Source organism: Bipolaris sorokiniana (genome assembly GCF_000338995.1).
Source record: "Bipolaris sorokiniana ND90Pr unplaced genomic scaffold COCSAscaffold_16, whole genome shotgun sequence".
NCBI lineage: Eukaryota > Fungi > Ascomycota > Dothideomycetes > Pleosporales > Pleosporaceae > Bipolaris > Bipolaris sorokiniana.
The window spans coordinates 239,060-254,322 of NW_006911910.1; the positions used below are offsets into that span (position 1 = coordinate 239,060).

General features: G+C 33.7%; 2 protein-coding genes across 2 annotated transcripts; one reads left to right on the top strand and one right to left on the bottom strand.

The window, feature by feature from the left end:
* Window positions 1-6,427: 6,427 nt before the first annotated feature.
* COCSADRAFT_100601 (uncharacterized protein) lies at window positions 6,428-6,613 on the top strand (the record flags this gene model as incomplete). The annotated part of the gene is made up of 1 exon (XM_007706413.1): window positions 6,428-6,613. A coding segment is annotated over one exon (186 nt), but the record flags the coding sequence as incomplete, so codon positions are not given.
* Window positions 6,614-13,369: 6,756 nt separating this feature from the next.
* On the bottom strand, window positions 13,370-14,984 carry COCSADRAFT_30360 (uncharacterized protein; the record flags this gene model as incomplete). The annotated part of the gene is made up of 4 exons (XM_007706262.1): window positions 13,370-13,574; window positions 13,683-14,275; window positions 14,333-14,575; window positions 14,634-14,984. 4 exons carry the CDS (start codon window positions 14,982-14,984, stop codon window positions 13,370-13,372), a joined length of 1,392 nt encoding a protein of 463 aa, XP_007704452.1.
* Between the last annotated feature and the right edge of the window lie 279 nt (window positions 14,985-15,263).

Here is a 15,263-nt window from a genome sequence, read left to right on the forward strand (position 1 = left end):
ACTTTTATTAGCGCAATTAAACAAGATGGGCTAATATTCCACAAAGAGATATAGATAATTGTATCTTATCTATGGAAAACCGATATACTAGAGTAGTAGAAGCACGAGGCTGGTATACAAAGTATTAGTTAGTAGCTAGAAGATAATAGAAAAAATCTTGTTTTAAAACAAAGTATTTCTATATCACAAAAAATTAATAGATAATATGTCTCTATCTTAATATATATTATATATCTCACTACTCTAACTATATATAGCACTTGTTAGTATATAAGATCTAAAAATAGCAGCGCGAAATATTTAGTTAGAATCTAGAAAAATTACTTCTCGAACTTTAGCATGTTTTGTAGCCGGGAATAAGCTTACTAAGCATTACGTAATATAGTCATTATAAACTACTTGATATCTAGTTTTCAATGGACTAACCCGTTTAAGTATAGGTGCTCTATAAGCTGAGTTTTCATCTTTTAAAAACTATTACTTTTTTAACTACGTTTTTTTTTTGTCACCCCCCTGTACTATCTTATTTACTACTTAGATAAGAGAGAAGCTAGATAAAGCTTATAATAAGTTAAGAGTATATCTAAGTGTAAATAGCTATAGTGTATAAATCTGAATAATAGCTACCTAGTATATTTATAAGATAAGCGTAAGAAGATATACTTTCTTAATAGAATAAACTTTAAAAGTATTATTGAGATTTAAACTTCATATAATGTATAGTATCTAGATAGTTCTTTATTAGAATATAGAGACGACTAATAGCATATATATCTTAGCTAGAAATATAAAAAAAATGTAGTAGTAAAAAACTACTATAGATACTAATAAGAATGGTCTTTTTTAGGCTAATAATAGAGTAATAAGGCTCTTAATAGAGCTTAATAGAAAATAAATATAGATACTAGTAGACTTATAATTATAGGTAAGCAATACTTAAGCGTACGTAGTAGACTAAGCTAGACTTAAGAAATAATAAAAAAATTGCTATACTTACTATACGTAGCTACAGTACTAGCACAAAAATACTGTCGCGCTAGTGACGCGCGGGCCACCCCACCATAATATCCTAAGATAGACACCTTCTTTAATATCATTTTACACTATTAAAATAAAGCCCTTTAAGACCTAAATTACTGCTAGAAGAATACTAAATAGTAATTTATTAGAAGCCGAGCGTATATATATTTTAGTCTAGTAGGAGAGTGAATATTTAGCGTAAGAAACTAGTGACGCGCTTAACTACGCGCAGCGTATAGTCTAGTAAGTAATCTAGCAATTTAAAGCTAATAATACCTATAAAAAGCGTACCTAGATAGGCTACCTAGTAAAGTTAACTAGTAGAGATTATTAGCGGCTACTACGTAAGGTTAAAAAGTCCCTAAAAATTAAGTACTACTAGCTTATATAGGCCGCTAGCTTAATTAACCTAACTACTATACAAGCTACTCTCTCTAACTATATAATTTAATAAGCGCTTACTACTATAGGTTATTATAAGTTTAGAGCAGCTCGTAGGCCTAAATTTAATAACTTAGTAGCCTAATTAAGACTTAATTTTACGTAATAGTAGCGTAATTTTAGGTAGATTAATACTATATTTTAGTTTAGCGATAAATACTCTATTAAGCGTGGCTTTAACTATAATATAACTTAGGTATAGAGACTTCTATACTAGAAATAGAAGCGCGAGATAATAGAGCTAGTCTCTACTAGCTATTAACCCGTAATTATAGTGTAAGGATCAATTTAGATTACTCTAAATAGAGGTGTTAGGCGTAGCCTACTAGTAATTATACAGCAGGACGAGAATACCTAGCGTAATAAATATAGTACCTAGTTATATATCTAAGCGTTATAGAAAGGCTTACTACCTAATTATACGCTAGGCGAGTAGTTTATATAGGATAACGTACGTATCTATACTACTTAAAAGTATATAACTTAGTTATAAGATTATAATATTATAGTTACTATTTAGCCTCTCTACTCCCTAGACCTTAACCCTATTAAATACCTCTAGTAGGCACTAAAAAAGAAACTTTATAAGCTCTATCTCTAGTTTAATAATATAGAAGAGTTCTAAGAAGACTAGAATAATTTTAAAGCTAGCTTAAAAGTTGCTTAGACTACTATATTAGATACTCTAGTTACTTAACTACTTCGTAGTATACCGCAACGTCTTACTATAGTAATTAAGGTAAAGGGGTACTAGACTAAATATTAAGACTATTACGATTATTTTATAACACTAAGTAAAAAAGATATTTATGTTTTAGTTAAGTTATCGCGACTTTAAATTTACAATAAAAGTAGTGATAGTAGCCCGAGCGCTAGGCGCGACAGTACATTTATTAGGTTACTGTATTAGTAAACAATTACTAAAAGAAAGTAATATTATATATAAAGTTAGATAAGTAATACTAAGTATTTAAGAGTATATAGAAAGAATTAATCTAGACGTAATTAGACTAGCTACCTATAATATTATTTTAAAATTTCTATAGCTTAGACTGTAAGGGGCTGCGCTCTGGGGAGCAATCGCGAGGTATACAAGAGGTTGTATTCGATGAGGAGCTAAGCTCCCAAGCTACGTAGCTGTCTATATACAAGCTGGTTACCCGAGTAACAATCGGACCGGTGAAGTCTAGGTGCACGAGGCAGCTTCTGGGTCCTGCGGCTGTCGTCTGAACGTCGTTCGGGCGGTGCGCAGAGAATCCGGGTGCTCGAGACAGCACCCGGGTTCTGCGAGTAGGCCGAGATTCCATCGAGGAGCTATCCAAAGGGCGTTCAGCCCGTTACATAGACAATATAATCTATAGATTAACTAGAAGTTAAAGGTTTTGAATTTAAATATAATAGAAAGAACGTAACTATAAGGTAAATTAAATATTACAAGAGTTTAAAAGTAGATAAGATTAATATTACTAAATAATAAAATAGTACTAAGAACAAGTTATACTTAAAAAGTAGTTCTCTTAATAGGAAGCTATACTCTGTAGATACTAAAATAAGCCTAATAGATTAAAAAAGTAAGAGGAAGAGAGAATAGCGTAACTCTATACTTTCTTAAAGAATATATAGAATATAAGTAACGTGTTGGATAAGCGAGTGAGCTAGGCAAGCGAGTAAGCCACCCCACCAACTTTGCCCACCTATATAAGCGCGTAGCTCCACCATATCATAATAATATAGATATATATTTATACAGTAGATTAAGCAGCATCTATAGTATTATTTTTACACGTACGCGAATTATAGCCAGTCTCTCTACACCTACTACAGCGCGTAAGAACCCAGCGGCTAACACCTAATCGCTCTCCTCCCTAACGCTCTTCATAAGCAATCTGCTCATCAGCATTACGTTAAGTAATAATATCCTTGTTAGCTCCCTTAGTAAGCACTTCTTACCTCTATATCTGCTTTTTTTTATACTATCTACGCTTTATAGCTACTTCGTTAGCCTTTTTAAGGCTAGTAATTCGATCGCGCATTAGCTTAGCTGAGAGTATCATTACTTCTACCCCCTTCTTAAGCTAGTTAATTACCGTAATAATTAAAGTTAGTAATAAGTCTTAATACCGCTAAACGCGATCACGTATTAATGTTAATTAAGCTTTAAGCTCGCGTATATTACTAAGCGTATAAGCCTACTAGAGAGCCTCTAGAACAGCTAGTAGAGTAGGCGTACGGAGCTTTGTATTAAGCTTTAATAGAACAGCATCTAGCTAGAGAGAAATAAGGTCTACGCTGTAGAAGGCAGAGCAGATATTAGCTAGCGTAAAGGATTAATCAAACGCTATCTTAAACGCTAGTAGAAACTTAAGCTTAGTAATATAGTTAATATAGTAGTAGATTAGACTCTCTACTTCGCGGCTATAGGCGCGCTTTAATAGCGAGAAGTAGCTAACGTTAAGAGGCTAAAGTAGATAAGATGAGTAAGACGGTATATAGAGCGTATAAATATTATTCTCCTTACAGAGCTCTTAGAACTTAAGTAACTAGTAGCTCTTATGGCCGTTAAGAATAAGCAGCCGACATACCCTAACAACCTTGCTATCTATATACTTAATAAAGTGCTTTAACTACTTAACTCCTAGCTTATTAGTTATCTAGCTATTATTACTAACTACGATCGCCTAGTCGCGTAGAATCTCTACCTCCTTATACTATGCAGATAGGTAATACTTACTAGTAAAGATTAGAAATAGTAGGATAGACTAGCTAGCTACGTTAATCCCAGCGATAAACGTCACCTACTCGCAACTACCTAGCTAGATAGCCCTTTGTCGCGCTCTTCTTTCTAACGCTATAATAATAAGCTAAGTAGTAATCTTACATATTATAAAGCCAGCTTTATTAAAGTTATAGACGTTCTCATTATAGATACCGTACTTAGCCTTTATTTACTCTATAAGCTTAAACTAGCTATTAATTAAGACTATATCTTTATATAGAGCTCTCTACCTATTATACGCCCGATTAAAACGCGTCGTAAGACTGTCTATACGCTTAACAAAGTTAGCTAGCTACTTCTATCTAATCTAGCCAGCGCCGCGCGCAGCTAGTAGCTTATTAGCTATATCGCGTATAGTAGCGTACGTAGGCGTAAATCTACGTAAATTAAGATTAAGTATATAATTAACTATCACCTCCTCTTCTAGCTTAGTAAGCTTCTTTAAGTTAGGCTGGCAATCGCGTTAGGCAGGGCAACTAGCGCGTTAGTGGTGGAGTGTAGCTCGCGAGATATTAAACGTCTTAGTAGCGTATCTCTTAGTTTAAATTTGCTTTATATTAAGAGCTAAAATTACAAGATATATATCAGCCTTATAAGAGACTTTAGGAGCTTATTAGAGGGACGCCATAGTAAGTTAAAGTTAAGGCGTAGTGTAAAGTTAGTAGGGTGGCTTACTCGCTTGTCTGGCTCACTTACTTATCTAATACGTTATCTATTTTATAAAGTAGTAGACGAAATAGTATTACTAGAATATAAACTCTAGAACTATAAGATAGTCCTATAAAAAGAAATGATACTAACTTTTAGACTAAAATACTAACTATTAAGAAGAGACTTAAGATATTAAGAGAGTATATAGATAAGTGTCTAGCTAAAGGATATATATAACTATTAAAGTTATCTATAGGTTACCTTATTATATTAATACTAAATACGAATAAGATAGAATAACTATATACTAGTTACTAGTAACTTAATAATATTATAGTAAAACATTAATATCTACTACTTAATAGTATAGAGCTTAGAGATTAATTATTCTATATAAAGATCTTTATAGTACTAGATCTCTAAGATAGATACTATTTTATTAGAATAAAGTAAAGTAAAAAATAGAAAATAGTCTTTAGAACTTAATATAGATACTATAAGTGTAAGGTTATACTATTGGGACTAATAAACGCTCTAGTAAGATTTTAGAAACTTATTAATAACGTACTAAGGCTATACTAAGATATATTCATCATTATCTACTAAGATAATATTCTTATCTACTAAGATAATATTCTTATCTACTTAGAAAATAAGAAAGATGATATTCTATATATAAAAATAGTACTTAAAGAACTAGATAAATATAGCCTTAAACTTAGGCTTAAGAAGTATAGACTCTATAAAAATAAGGTTAACTTCTTAGACTATACGATAGAAATTAACAGTGTATAAATAAGTTAAAAAAAATCTCAGTTATTAAGAATTAGCTAATACTAACTATAGTTATAGATATCTAGTTATTTCTAGAATTTATAAACTTTAATTGTTAATTTATTAAAGACTTCTTAAAAATTATAATAACGTATTCTATCACAAAGAGTGCTATATCACCGAGTGTGCCACTCTGAAACAAACTAAAATTCAGACATTCTACTAATCTATATCTTAATAACTATATATTAGATTTTTCTAGAAATTAGATATAGTAGTTGCATCTAGGTTAATAATAGATTTCTAGATTTTTAGGGGTTTCTATTATAACGTTCTTAAGATAGAGTTTAAATTATAGCTTAAATAAGAAAATCTACTAGATCTTCTAATATATACTATATAGAACTCTAGAAATTTCTTAAACTAATAGTTATATAGATATAACTTCTATATTTAATTTCTAGAAAATTCTAATTTCTAGTTATTAGGATATAGATTAGTAGAATGTCTGAATTTTAGTATGTTTTAGAGTGGCACACTCGGTGATGTAGCACTCTCAGTATGTTACACGGGGTAAGAGTCTATACCTCTCTATCCTAGTCCGCACTAAGGCAGGTAAGTATTACGTTAGTGTTCCGTGAGGCTTGTCTAGCGATGCAGTGGAGTTGGCGTGCTTAAGGAGAGTTTAACAAGACTAATCTATTTAATAGACTAACTTATGACAATCTTGTTAAGTAAAGATACTAGTAAGAAAGTACAATTTAAGTTAACCACAACGAATGTAATAATAAAATCCAACCTATTCTTATATCCGTTGCCTTTGATCCTGCCATCCCTTACTTCCCTGCCATCCCTGGGATGGTTGTGATGTTGGGGATGGCTGCCATCCCAAGGCGTCCTGCCATCCCTCGGATGGTTGCCCTTGGCGGGATGGCACATCACGTGACCTAGCCCCGCGATAATCATTACCTTCTGACGTAGACGTCCATAGGCCTTCAGCCATCTCGTCATTTATCAAGGAGAGAATCCTTCTTATTACTTGTAACACAGTAATAGAATACGTTACTAATAATATAATTTATATAGAAAGATACACTATTTATATAAAGTAAGAAAGTAGAAGAAGCTTTTAATAAGCTTTAGATTACGTGTATTATACAACTATATTTTAAGATATTTATCTTAAGTATACCTATCAAAATTAAAATAAACATATCTAAGTTTATACTAAGAGGCTTCACTAGTATACTTATTAACGAAAAATAGCACTTAGTAGTATACTACTTGAGACAGTGCTTAGGAGTAGAAGAAAGATATAACGTATATAATAAAGAACTTCTAGTTATTATAGAATGCTTACGCTACTAGAGAGTATATATAGAAAGCTATTTCGAACTTATAGTCTATATAGATTATAAGAATCTAGTATACTTTATAATAATAAAGATACTTAATTAAAGATACATAATTTAGGCTAAAATACTAGAATAATATAAGTTTAAGATTATCTTTACTCTAGAAGAGAAAAATAAAAGATATAATACTCTTAGCTAATAGTATAATATCGTAAGAACTAAGATAATAGTTAGTAGACCTGAACTTAAAACTAATAAAGATAGATCTCTAGAACTTATATATAAACTTAATATTATTATAAAGATTTAAAATAATATATCTAAAGGAGTATAATAAACTTTTATGCAAGAATATTATAATAATCCCGTATATAGGGATTTGGGAATTATAAGAACTATAGAACTAATATAGCGTAACTACTAATTTAAAGAAATAAAAGAGAAGATTGTATTCTATATTACTAAATATATTGACTACTAAAAGAATAAATATAGTACTAATGTACTATATAGAGAGATATAAGCTCTAGAACTATTATAAGAACTATAGATTAATATTTCTATAGACTTCGTTATAGGATTACTAGCTTTAAGAGATCTAATAACTAAGATTATCTATAATATAATACTTATTGTAGTAAATTACATTATAAATTATGTAGAGTATATTCTATTTAGAAATAACTATATAGTAGTAGACCTAGTATATTATCTATAACTATATTATCTAATACTATAAAATGCGAAAATGTATAATTAGTAATAGAGATAAGCTATTAATATTTAACTTTTAGATAACGCTACTTATAGTAATTAGAACTAAGTAGAAACTATTAATAGCCTACTACCTATAAACTAAATAATTAATAGAAAGAATAAATGAAATAGTAAGAATATATCTTAGAATCTATACTAATTAATAATAAGATAACTAAATAAAGTTACTACCTATAGTATAAATAGCATAAAATAATAAAATATTAGAATTAATGAGTGAAATAATTTTTTTTACCAACTACGTACGATATCTAAATATCTTTACTAGAATATAGCTAAGTCCAAAAATAGAAGTAGTAATAGTAATAGCTAAGTAACTAAAGAAAACGTACGAAGAACTACGAACGTTACTTAAAAGAGCTTAACGCTAAAGCATTTTCTACTAAAATAAAAAAAGGAGAATAGTACCTTAGCTAAGAAAGAGAGATAAAGTATATCTACTTATAAAGAATCTTTACACTAAATAACTAAGTAAAAAACTAGACTACGTTCAGGTTAGATTATTTTTAATTTTAAAATAAAATAGACTTATAACTTATGTACTTAATCTACTAGCTAATTTAAAGATATATGTAAGATTCTATATAGGACTATTAGAACTAGTAAATTCTAAAACGCTACTATAGGAAATATTCTATTATAAACTTAAAGAAGAAGATAAATAGACAGTTAAGAGAATTATCTTATACTAAATAAAAAATTATAAAACTAAATACTTAGTAAAATAGTTAGGATACCTAGATAGCGAGAATATATAGGAACTAGATTCTAATCTCTCTAACTATAAATAAAAAATTTAAAAATATTAATAATAATAATAAGACTTAAATAAACGATAAAAAAATTGTAACTAAACTAAGTCTTCTAATACTAGAAGACATGGTTAAGCTACTAATAAAATAATAAGTAAAATATAATATTTACTAAGAAAAATAATAGTAGGCACTTTAACTACTACGAGAGATAGGTATGTTACTACTAGAACTAGAAGTAACAAAGCTTAAATTAAGAGAATCTTAATAATCTAGAAATACATCTACGAAGGCACTCCAAGTACTAGAAGATAAGTTAACTAAAAGATTAGACCTATTAAATACTATAACGCCTTTCTACTCTAACTCTTTAAGCTTATAACTCTCTATAGTAATTACCTTCTTAGGTTACTTCTCTAATAAATCTATTTATAGCTATAACTACTACTCTTAAGTATAATATATTTTTAACTTTATTAGAGCTGCCTTATAAACTTTTCTTATAGTATTCTACGCCTTATAACTTTCTTTAATATAAGTTTCTAACTTTTTCTTTTTAGTAGTAAGACGCTTAAACTCTAACTTAGTAACTTAGACGTTATATCGCTAGATACGATAAAGGCACTTACTAGACTTTCTAAAGTAGATATATACCTTTTATACCTGCTTATTCTTCTTATAAGTAAAATACTTCTAAACTACATTTTTTTAAAACAATAAATAAACTTAGCAAGATGAAAATAATAAATAAGACTAAATAAAAATTATTATTTAAGTATAATGAAGAAATTAAGTAGATAATAAGACTCTATAACGTAGGGTAAGTCTAGTTATAGCGCGCTACTACGCTAATACCTAATTAAGTTAGCGTGATAAATACTTTACTCTTAGAATATAGTACTTATCAAACTAAGCCCGTTATAGATAGAAGTACCTATACTTAAGCATTCTTAGAAACTAATCGTATCTAGGAATCTTGTATTCTTAGAAATAAAACGCTTTTGAAAACTTTATACTTTTAAGAATATAGCGCTTATATAAACGCTACGTTAACACTAATCTCATATTTATAATAATCTATTTCTCTTACTAGTAATTTATTTTTAGGAATATCTTACTTATAGTAACTATAAAATTATAGTAATATACTTCTCTAGAAAACCTTAGGCTATATATTACTTTAAGAATTAGTTATAAAAAAAAGAATAGTATTATAATTAGGCTTAGAATATAGAGAATATTTCGCTATTATATTTACTTGGTAAGTAATTTATAAAACGGCGAAACTATAGTAAGAAATAGAGATACTTATTTAAAGCTAGCATATTACGTAATGTATAAGATAATTAGTAATTAGTATATCTTAATATGCCCCACCAGTAAGCTGGCCACACTAGTAAGCTAGCCACCCCACTAGACTTAACGCAACGTTCTGCGCAATTAAGCCACAACAATAAGAGATAATATAGTTATATTCTACTATAAGGTAGATTATTACTATCTATATTAAGTCCGTGTATAGCCTTAAGTATAGCACTTCGTACACGTTAGCGGCGCGCGCTAACATCGCTCACCAGCCTAGCTCTAGCTAGCCTCTATAACCATCCTTTCTGCCTCTATAGTAAGCTGCTAAATCTACTACACCTAGAGCACTCTACTAGAAGCAATATATTAACGTTGTTAATGCTACTTTTATTATTAACACTAATTTTCTATATATAGCTTCTTATTCTCTTCTATAAGTATTGTTACTAATTATATTATAAGTTAAGCGCTTTTCGTAAGCTAGCGTATCACAATACTTATTAGACTCTCTAGCTGCCGGCCAAGTCGCTCTTAGAGATAGCGTACCTACTACTAAAGCTACTCTACTATACGTAGTATTTCTATCTGCGCTACTACCTGCGTCTGCGCTACTATCTATAGTAAAGACGGTATTCCAGCTACTATAAGCGACGATAGAACACGCTCTAGACAGAGAGAGACAAGACTTATCGCCTAAAAGCCTACCTAGATATTCTACTACGTGAAAACTATCAGCCAGATCCGTATATAGGCTGTAAGAAAGTCTATCTTATTAACGTAGTAGAGGCCTTAGCGGGCGAGCTTCTCTACCTCACGCCCATACGCGCGCTTAAGTGGGGAGAAGTAGCTTATATTAAGTAACTATAGGAGGTGCAACGTATAAGGCGGTATATAGAGAGTAATAATCTTATTCTCTATATAGAACTAGTTAAACTCTAGCGTAGCGTAGCTACTATAGCTGTCTAGAATAAGTAGCTAATAGACTCTAGCTGTACAAGCAGCTATATACTAGTTAAAGTGCTTTACCTACTCTACGCTAAGCTAATTAGTTATCTATCTATTATCTAATACTACGACAGTCTAGTTTAATAGGAGGCCTTAATACTAGCTGCTCTAGTAAGCCTTACTAGATAGGATTATAAAAAGTAGGAGAGACTAGCTAGATGCGTTAACGCACTTAATTACTATTACCTACTTATAATTACCTAGCTGTACGACGACTACTTAACTAATTCTATTAGCGCTAGCTATAACTTTTAACGTTACAGCGACGCCTATCGCGAACCTAGTCTCGTTAAAGTTATAGATATCCTAGTCTAAGACGCTATATAATTAGCGCGTCTCCTCTACTAGTTTAAACTACGCTATAATTGCGATTAGATCCTCGTAGGAGGCGCGCTAACTATTAAGCCTTCTACTCTACTTTATCTAAAGCTCTAGCTAGTTCTATATAAAGCGCGACACCTAGTTCTTACTAATAGGTGCTAGAGGTGGATCTTAGCCGCGCGCAGCGAGTAGAGCGTCTGCTATTCGTCGTACGTTAATAATATAAGACGGAAAACCGCGTTAGTTAAGGTCTAGGATCCACTATATAAGAGACTACTCGTTAATAGGTAGTAGCTTACGCCTAGTAGATAGAATCTCTAATCGTGGTTAAATACCCTAGAGACGTATCTAAAGAGTTAATTTTAGTACGTTATACGCTGCTGTAAGTGCGCGTACTAATTATTTTAGATTATTACAATAGAAGGCTGTAACGGCGCAGGCAAGACTACTCGGATCAGTATCGGCGGTAGTGTCACTCAGAGGCATATGGGAGTGCGTGGGACATCAAACGAGCCTTAATTCGAATAGACACCTATAGGCCTTGTACGAAAGGATATCAAAAATCTATCGAGCTACGGTATGGAGAAGGTGGGGTTTTATATCAGCAGATCTGCCCTCGGCTAGTGCGTGCCCATGTTCGGATCCCTTTCGGATGTTAGTTCAGTGTGTACTCGAACCGTTACAGGTTTTGTGGGGCGGCCAGCTTACTATTCCGGCTAGCTTACTAATCCCCCACGTTATATTTAGACTTATATTAAAAATGTTTAAATTTATAGCGCGAAATATAGCGCTAAAGTTAGAAGATTTATTTGCTCTACGTTTAAGAGTATATATAACCTTCCTAGTACTGACTAATTATTTATATAAGACTGCTATCTTAAACGCTAATAATTTCTCTATTTAACGATTAATATTTTATTAGTATCGCGCCAATACCTATTGAGTAATGTATGTTTAAAAAGTACAACTTTTTAGAGTTCTGTTTTTTAATTACCCCACTGTAATATTTCCTTCGCTTAAGCTCTAAAATTTAAAGAGCTAATATACCTACTATAGGTGCTTATAACTATTATTTTTCTTAAGGTATTAAGTATTTTATTATATAGAGGGTTAAGAAAGAATCCTGGAAGCGCCTCTATATAGATCTGGACAGGTTACGGGTAGAACGAGAAGCTGAGATGAAGACGCTTCTGGAACAACTTTAATAGCAGAAGAAAAGAGTCGCGGCAACTAAAGAAGAAAACAACTAGTTTATAGCTAGTAATTAAAACAACACGATAGAATGCCAAAACAAAATGCGCGCGATAAAAGAAAGTAGGCCGAAGAATAGAGAAGACTTCGAACGTCCTCGTAGCTATAGCGAAGAAGAGAAACGGTAAGCACTAGGTTAGCGTTTAATTTTAAACATTTAATTAACCTAGCCTAGGTGTCGAGATAGATATTAGTGAGTGGCTTCGAACCTTCTGTCACGATATGTGTGTAAGGGCTTAATCTATCTTGAAACACTTGATGTTATTCTAGCATGTGCGTACTGTAGCTAACAAAAACAGTACCTAAGATTCGTAAGACTATTAAGGAGCTTGCTAGGATGGGTATGGTTGCGGCGGGCGTTTTTGGTGTTCTCACTAGCAATCCTTTGTTGGCTGCACTTCTCGTGTAATTCAGTTCGTCGTAAAATTCATAATCTTTTCAGATTACCAAAGTATACGGCAGATTACGCAATATTTATATTCACTAACTCCCGCGATGAAGCTATAGTATGCGAGACCTATAAACTATTAAATTTCAACAGCAAGCGGATAAATCCCTTATGCCCAGCACTAAGAAAGATCTACTGCCACTCTAGCGCAGAGATCCCTCTGCTCCCTCAACACCCTCGGGTCATCAGAACACTCAACACTCAGGCATTTGTGTACGACTTGCTCATATATGTCGCCACAGTAAATCTTTCAAAGGCACACTTCCTCTTCTATAATCCTCCTACGCATTTCATACGGATCGAAATCGATGAACTTTTCCTTCTATAGTCAATTGCACAGGCCGATTTCAAGCAACAGCATGCCCAGCGAGTACACATCAATAGCATGACGATATTCAACTAATAGGTCTCTGAGCTTTGCTAGGTGGTCATACAAGTCGACCGACGCATTACGATGCAACCTACATTTCATCCTCCTCCCTTTTAGTTATGTCTACTCCCTACCACTTTCCGAATAGCTACGAGACGATCTTCCAGAGTAGTTCGCTCGATTTTTGAATCGCTCTCTACTGTCTAGGTCGTCATCATACATCTCTAATTTAGCGTGTCCGCCGTGTTGTGCGTCGTGGTCCTGCGGCTCTAGGTCGGCTTGTTTACTGTGGTCTAGAACTCCATCTCGCATACCTAGGTTGCCTAGTCTAGAAAAGTCGTATCCGACCAGATATGGATCATCAATATCTAAATCTCTTAGTTAATAGCGGGCTAGTTCCTTGCCGTCTTTGGGGAAAAACACTACGGACTCTAACCGAATGTTCTTGTGTAGCAACCCGCTGGCATGTAGCAGCGCAGCACTTGCTACGAGTTTCTTTGCTAGCTTGAACATTTGACTCAACAACAGGATGCGCCAATGAGGCGACAAGTAGGTGATTGGTGCTCTGATGGCGATATCTTCAATTGGAAGCTTGGGCTTCGCCTTTCCCAAGTTGCCAGGCAGCCTATAAACATAGCCAATCGTAGATTCTTTGTCAGATTGCGTGAGACCAATGAATTCCAGAGCGAGTAACTGCTTTGCCGGTTGGATGTTGCGAAGAAGTTTTCCGAGCTGCAAAATGTCTTTTTTGGGAGGAAAGCGATCCTCGGTGTCCTTCTCTTCACTGGCATATCTCTTCCTCTCCACGTAGACGACTTGCTTCCGTTTCTTCCAAACAGCCAGTTTCTGACCACATCCGTAGAACGCGAGATCGTTTTCCGGTGTGTTTATCAGTTTTTGTTCTTGCTGCTCCGTCAGTGGGTTTTGTTCAAGCTCCTTCGTCTTCGCTTTGATATGTGCTATGTCGGCGAGAATTCTGATCCCTTTTTGTGAAGGCCCTATCTCCTCCGCACGATTTGCTTCGTTGGCCTTTCTCGCAGTTCATCTGAGGGTAAGCCGGCTCTCGCGTGACGCAAGGTAGTCGACCGGGAGATTCAAGTTCATGGCTTCGACGGCTTCATCAGGGCACAACATGTACAAAGTATCGTTGTGTGATTTGAGGTCTGCAATCATTGCCTTGAACTTTTCCCGATCCTCTAGCGACCATACACAATTCTTTTTGTATCGTCGCATACGGCCACGAACTTCTTCCACTTTTACCCGATTCGTTTCAGGTATGAGTTCCGGGGCTACCCTCCTCGTATTATGATCGTGGGATTCGAAAAAGCCCTATGTCATACAGTTAGCAACCTCCACAGTGTGTTATAGGATGTGGAATATGTCTTACTTTCTCGATCTTGATGCCATATGTGTTCAGCAACCTCTCATGGTCTGAGAGCAAATCGGCAATTGCGAAAAGCGCATTCAGTATACCTTTCGCTTTGTACCTGTTCTTTCCAAGGTATTTCTCCCGTTTTTGGTTCGCCTCCGCCTTCCTTTCTCCATGTGCAAGCGAGTGGCGCAGAATATTCCAGTAGAAGCCCCATGACTTCAATATGGACTCCTGAATCGCCAGGTTACGGGTGTGGAAGAAGGATCCTTTTCCTGCATTGTTGATGTTATTGAAGAAGATATAGCAGTCCCGACAAGTAGAATATAAAGACACTACGCTCCAGACAAGCCCTGAGACTTCTGCCATCTCGCCTTTATCAGAGACTGCCGAAAGATGAAGGTAAGTAAAAGACTTGTGCAAAATAAGAAGTGGTTAGGTAAGTTGAAGCACGAAGTAGTGTGAACAAGCCGGTAACGCTGAATAGCCTGAGGTTAATGAGAGGCCACAATGGCAGTGACCAGCTTCGAACAAGCTATACTGAGAGATGAAGAGTTATGTAAGACAATCAAAGCGGGGTCATTCAGCTGCATCGTTAGCCGGCATGGAGTGTTCAGACTCTCCACATTCTTCGTGCGACTGAAAACT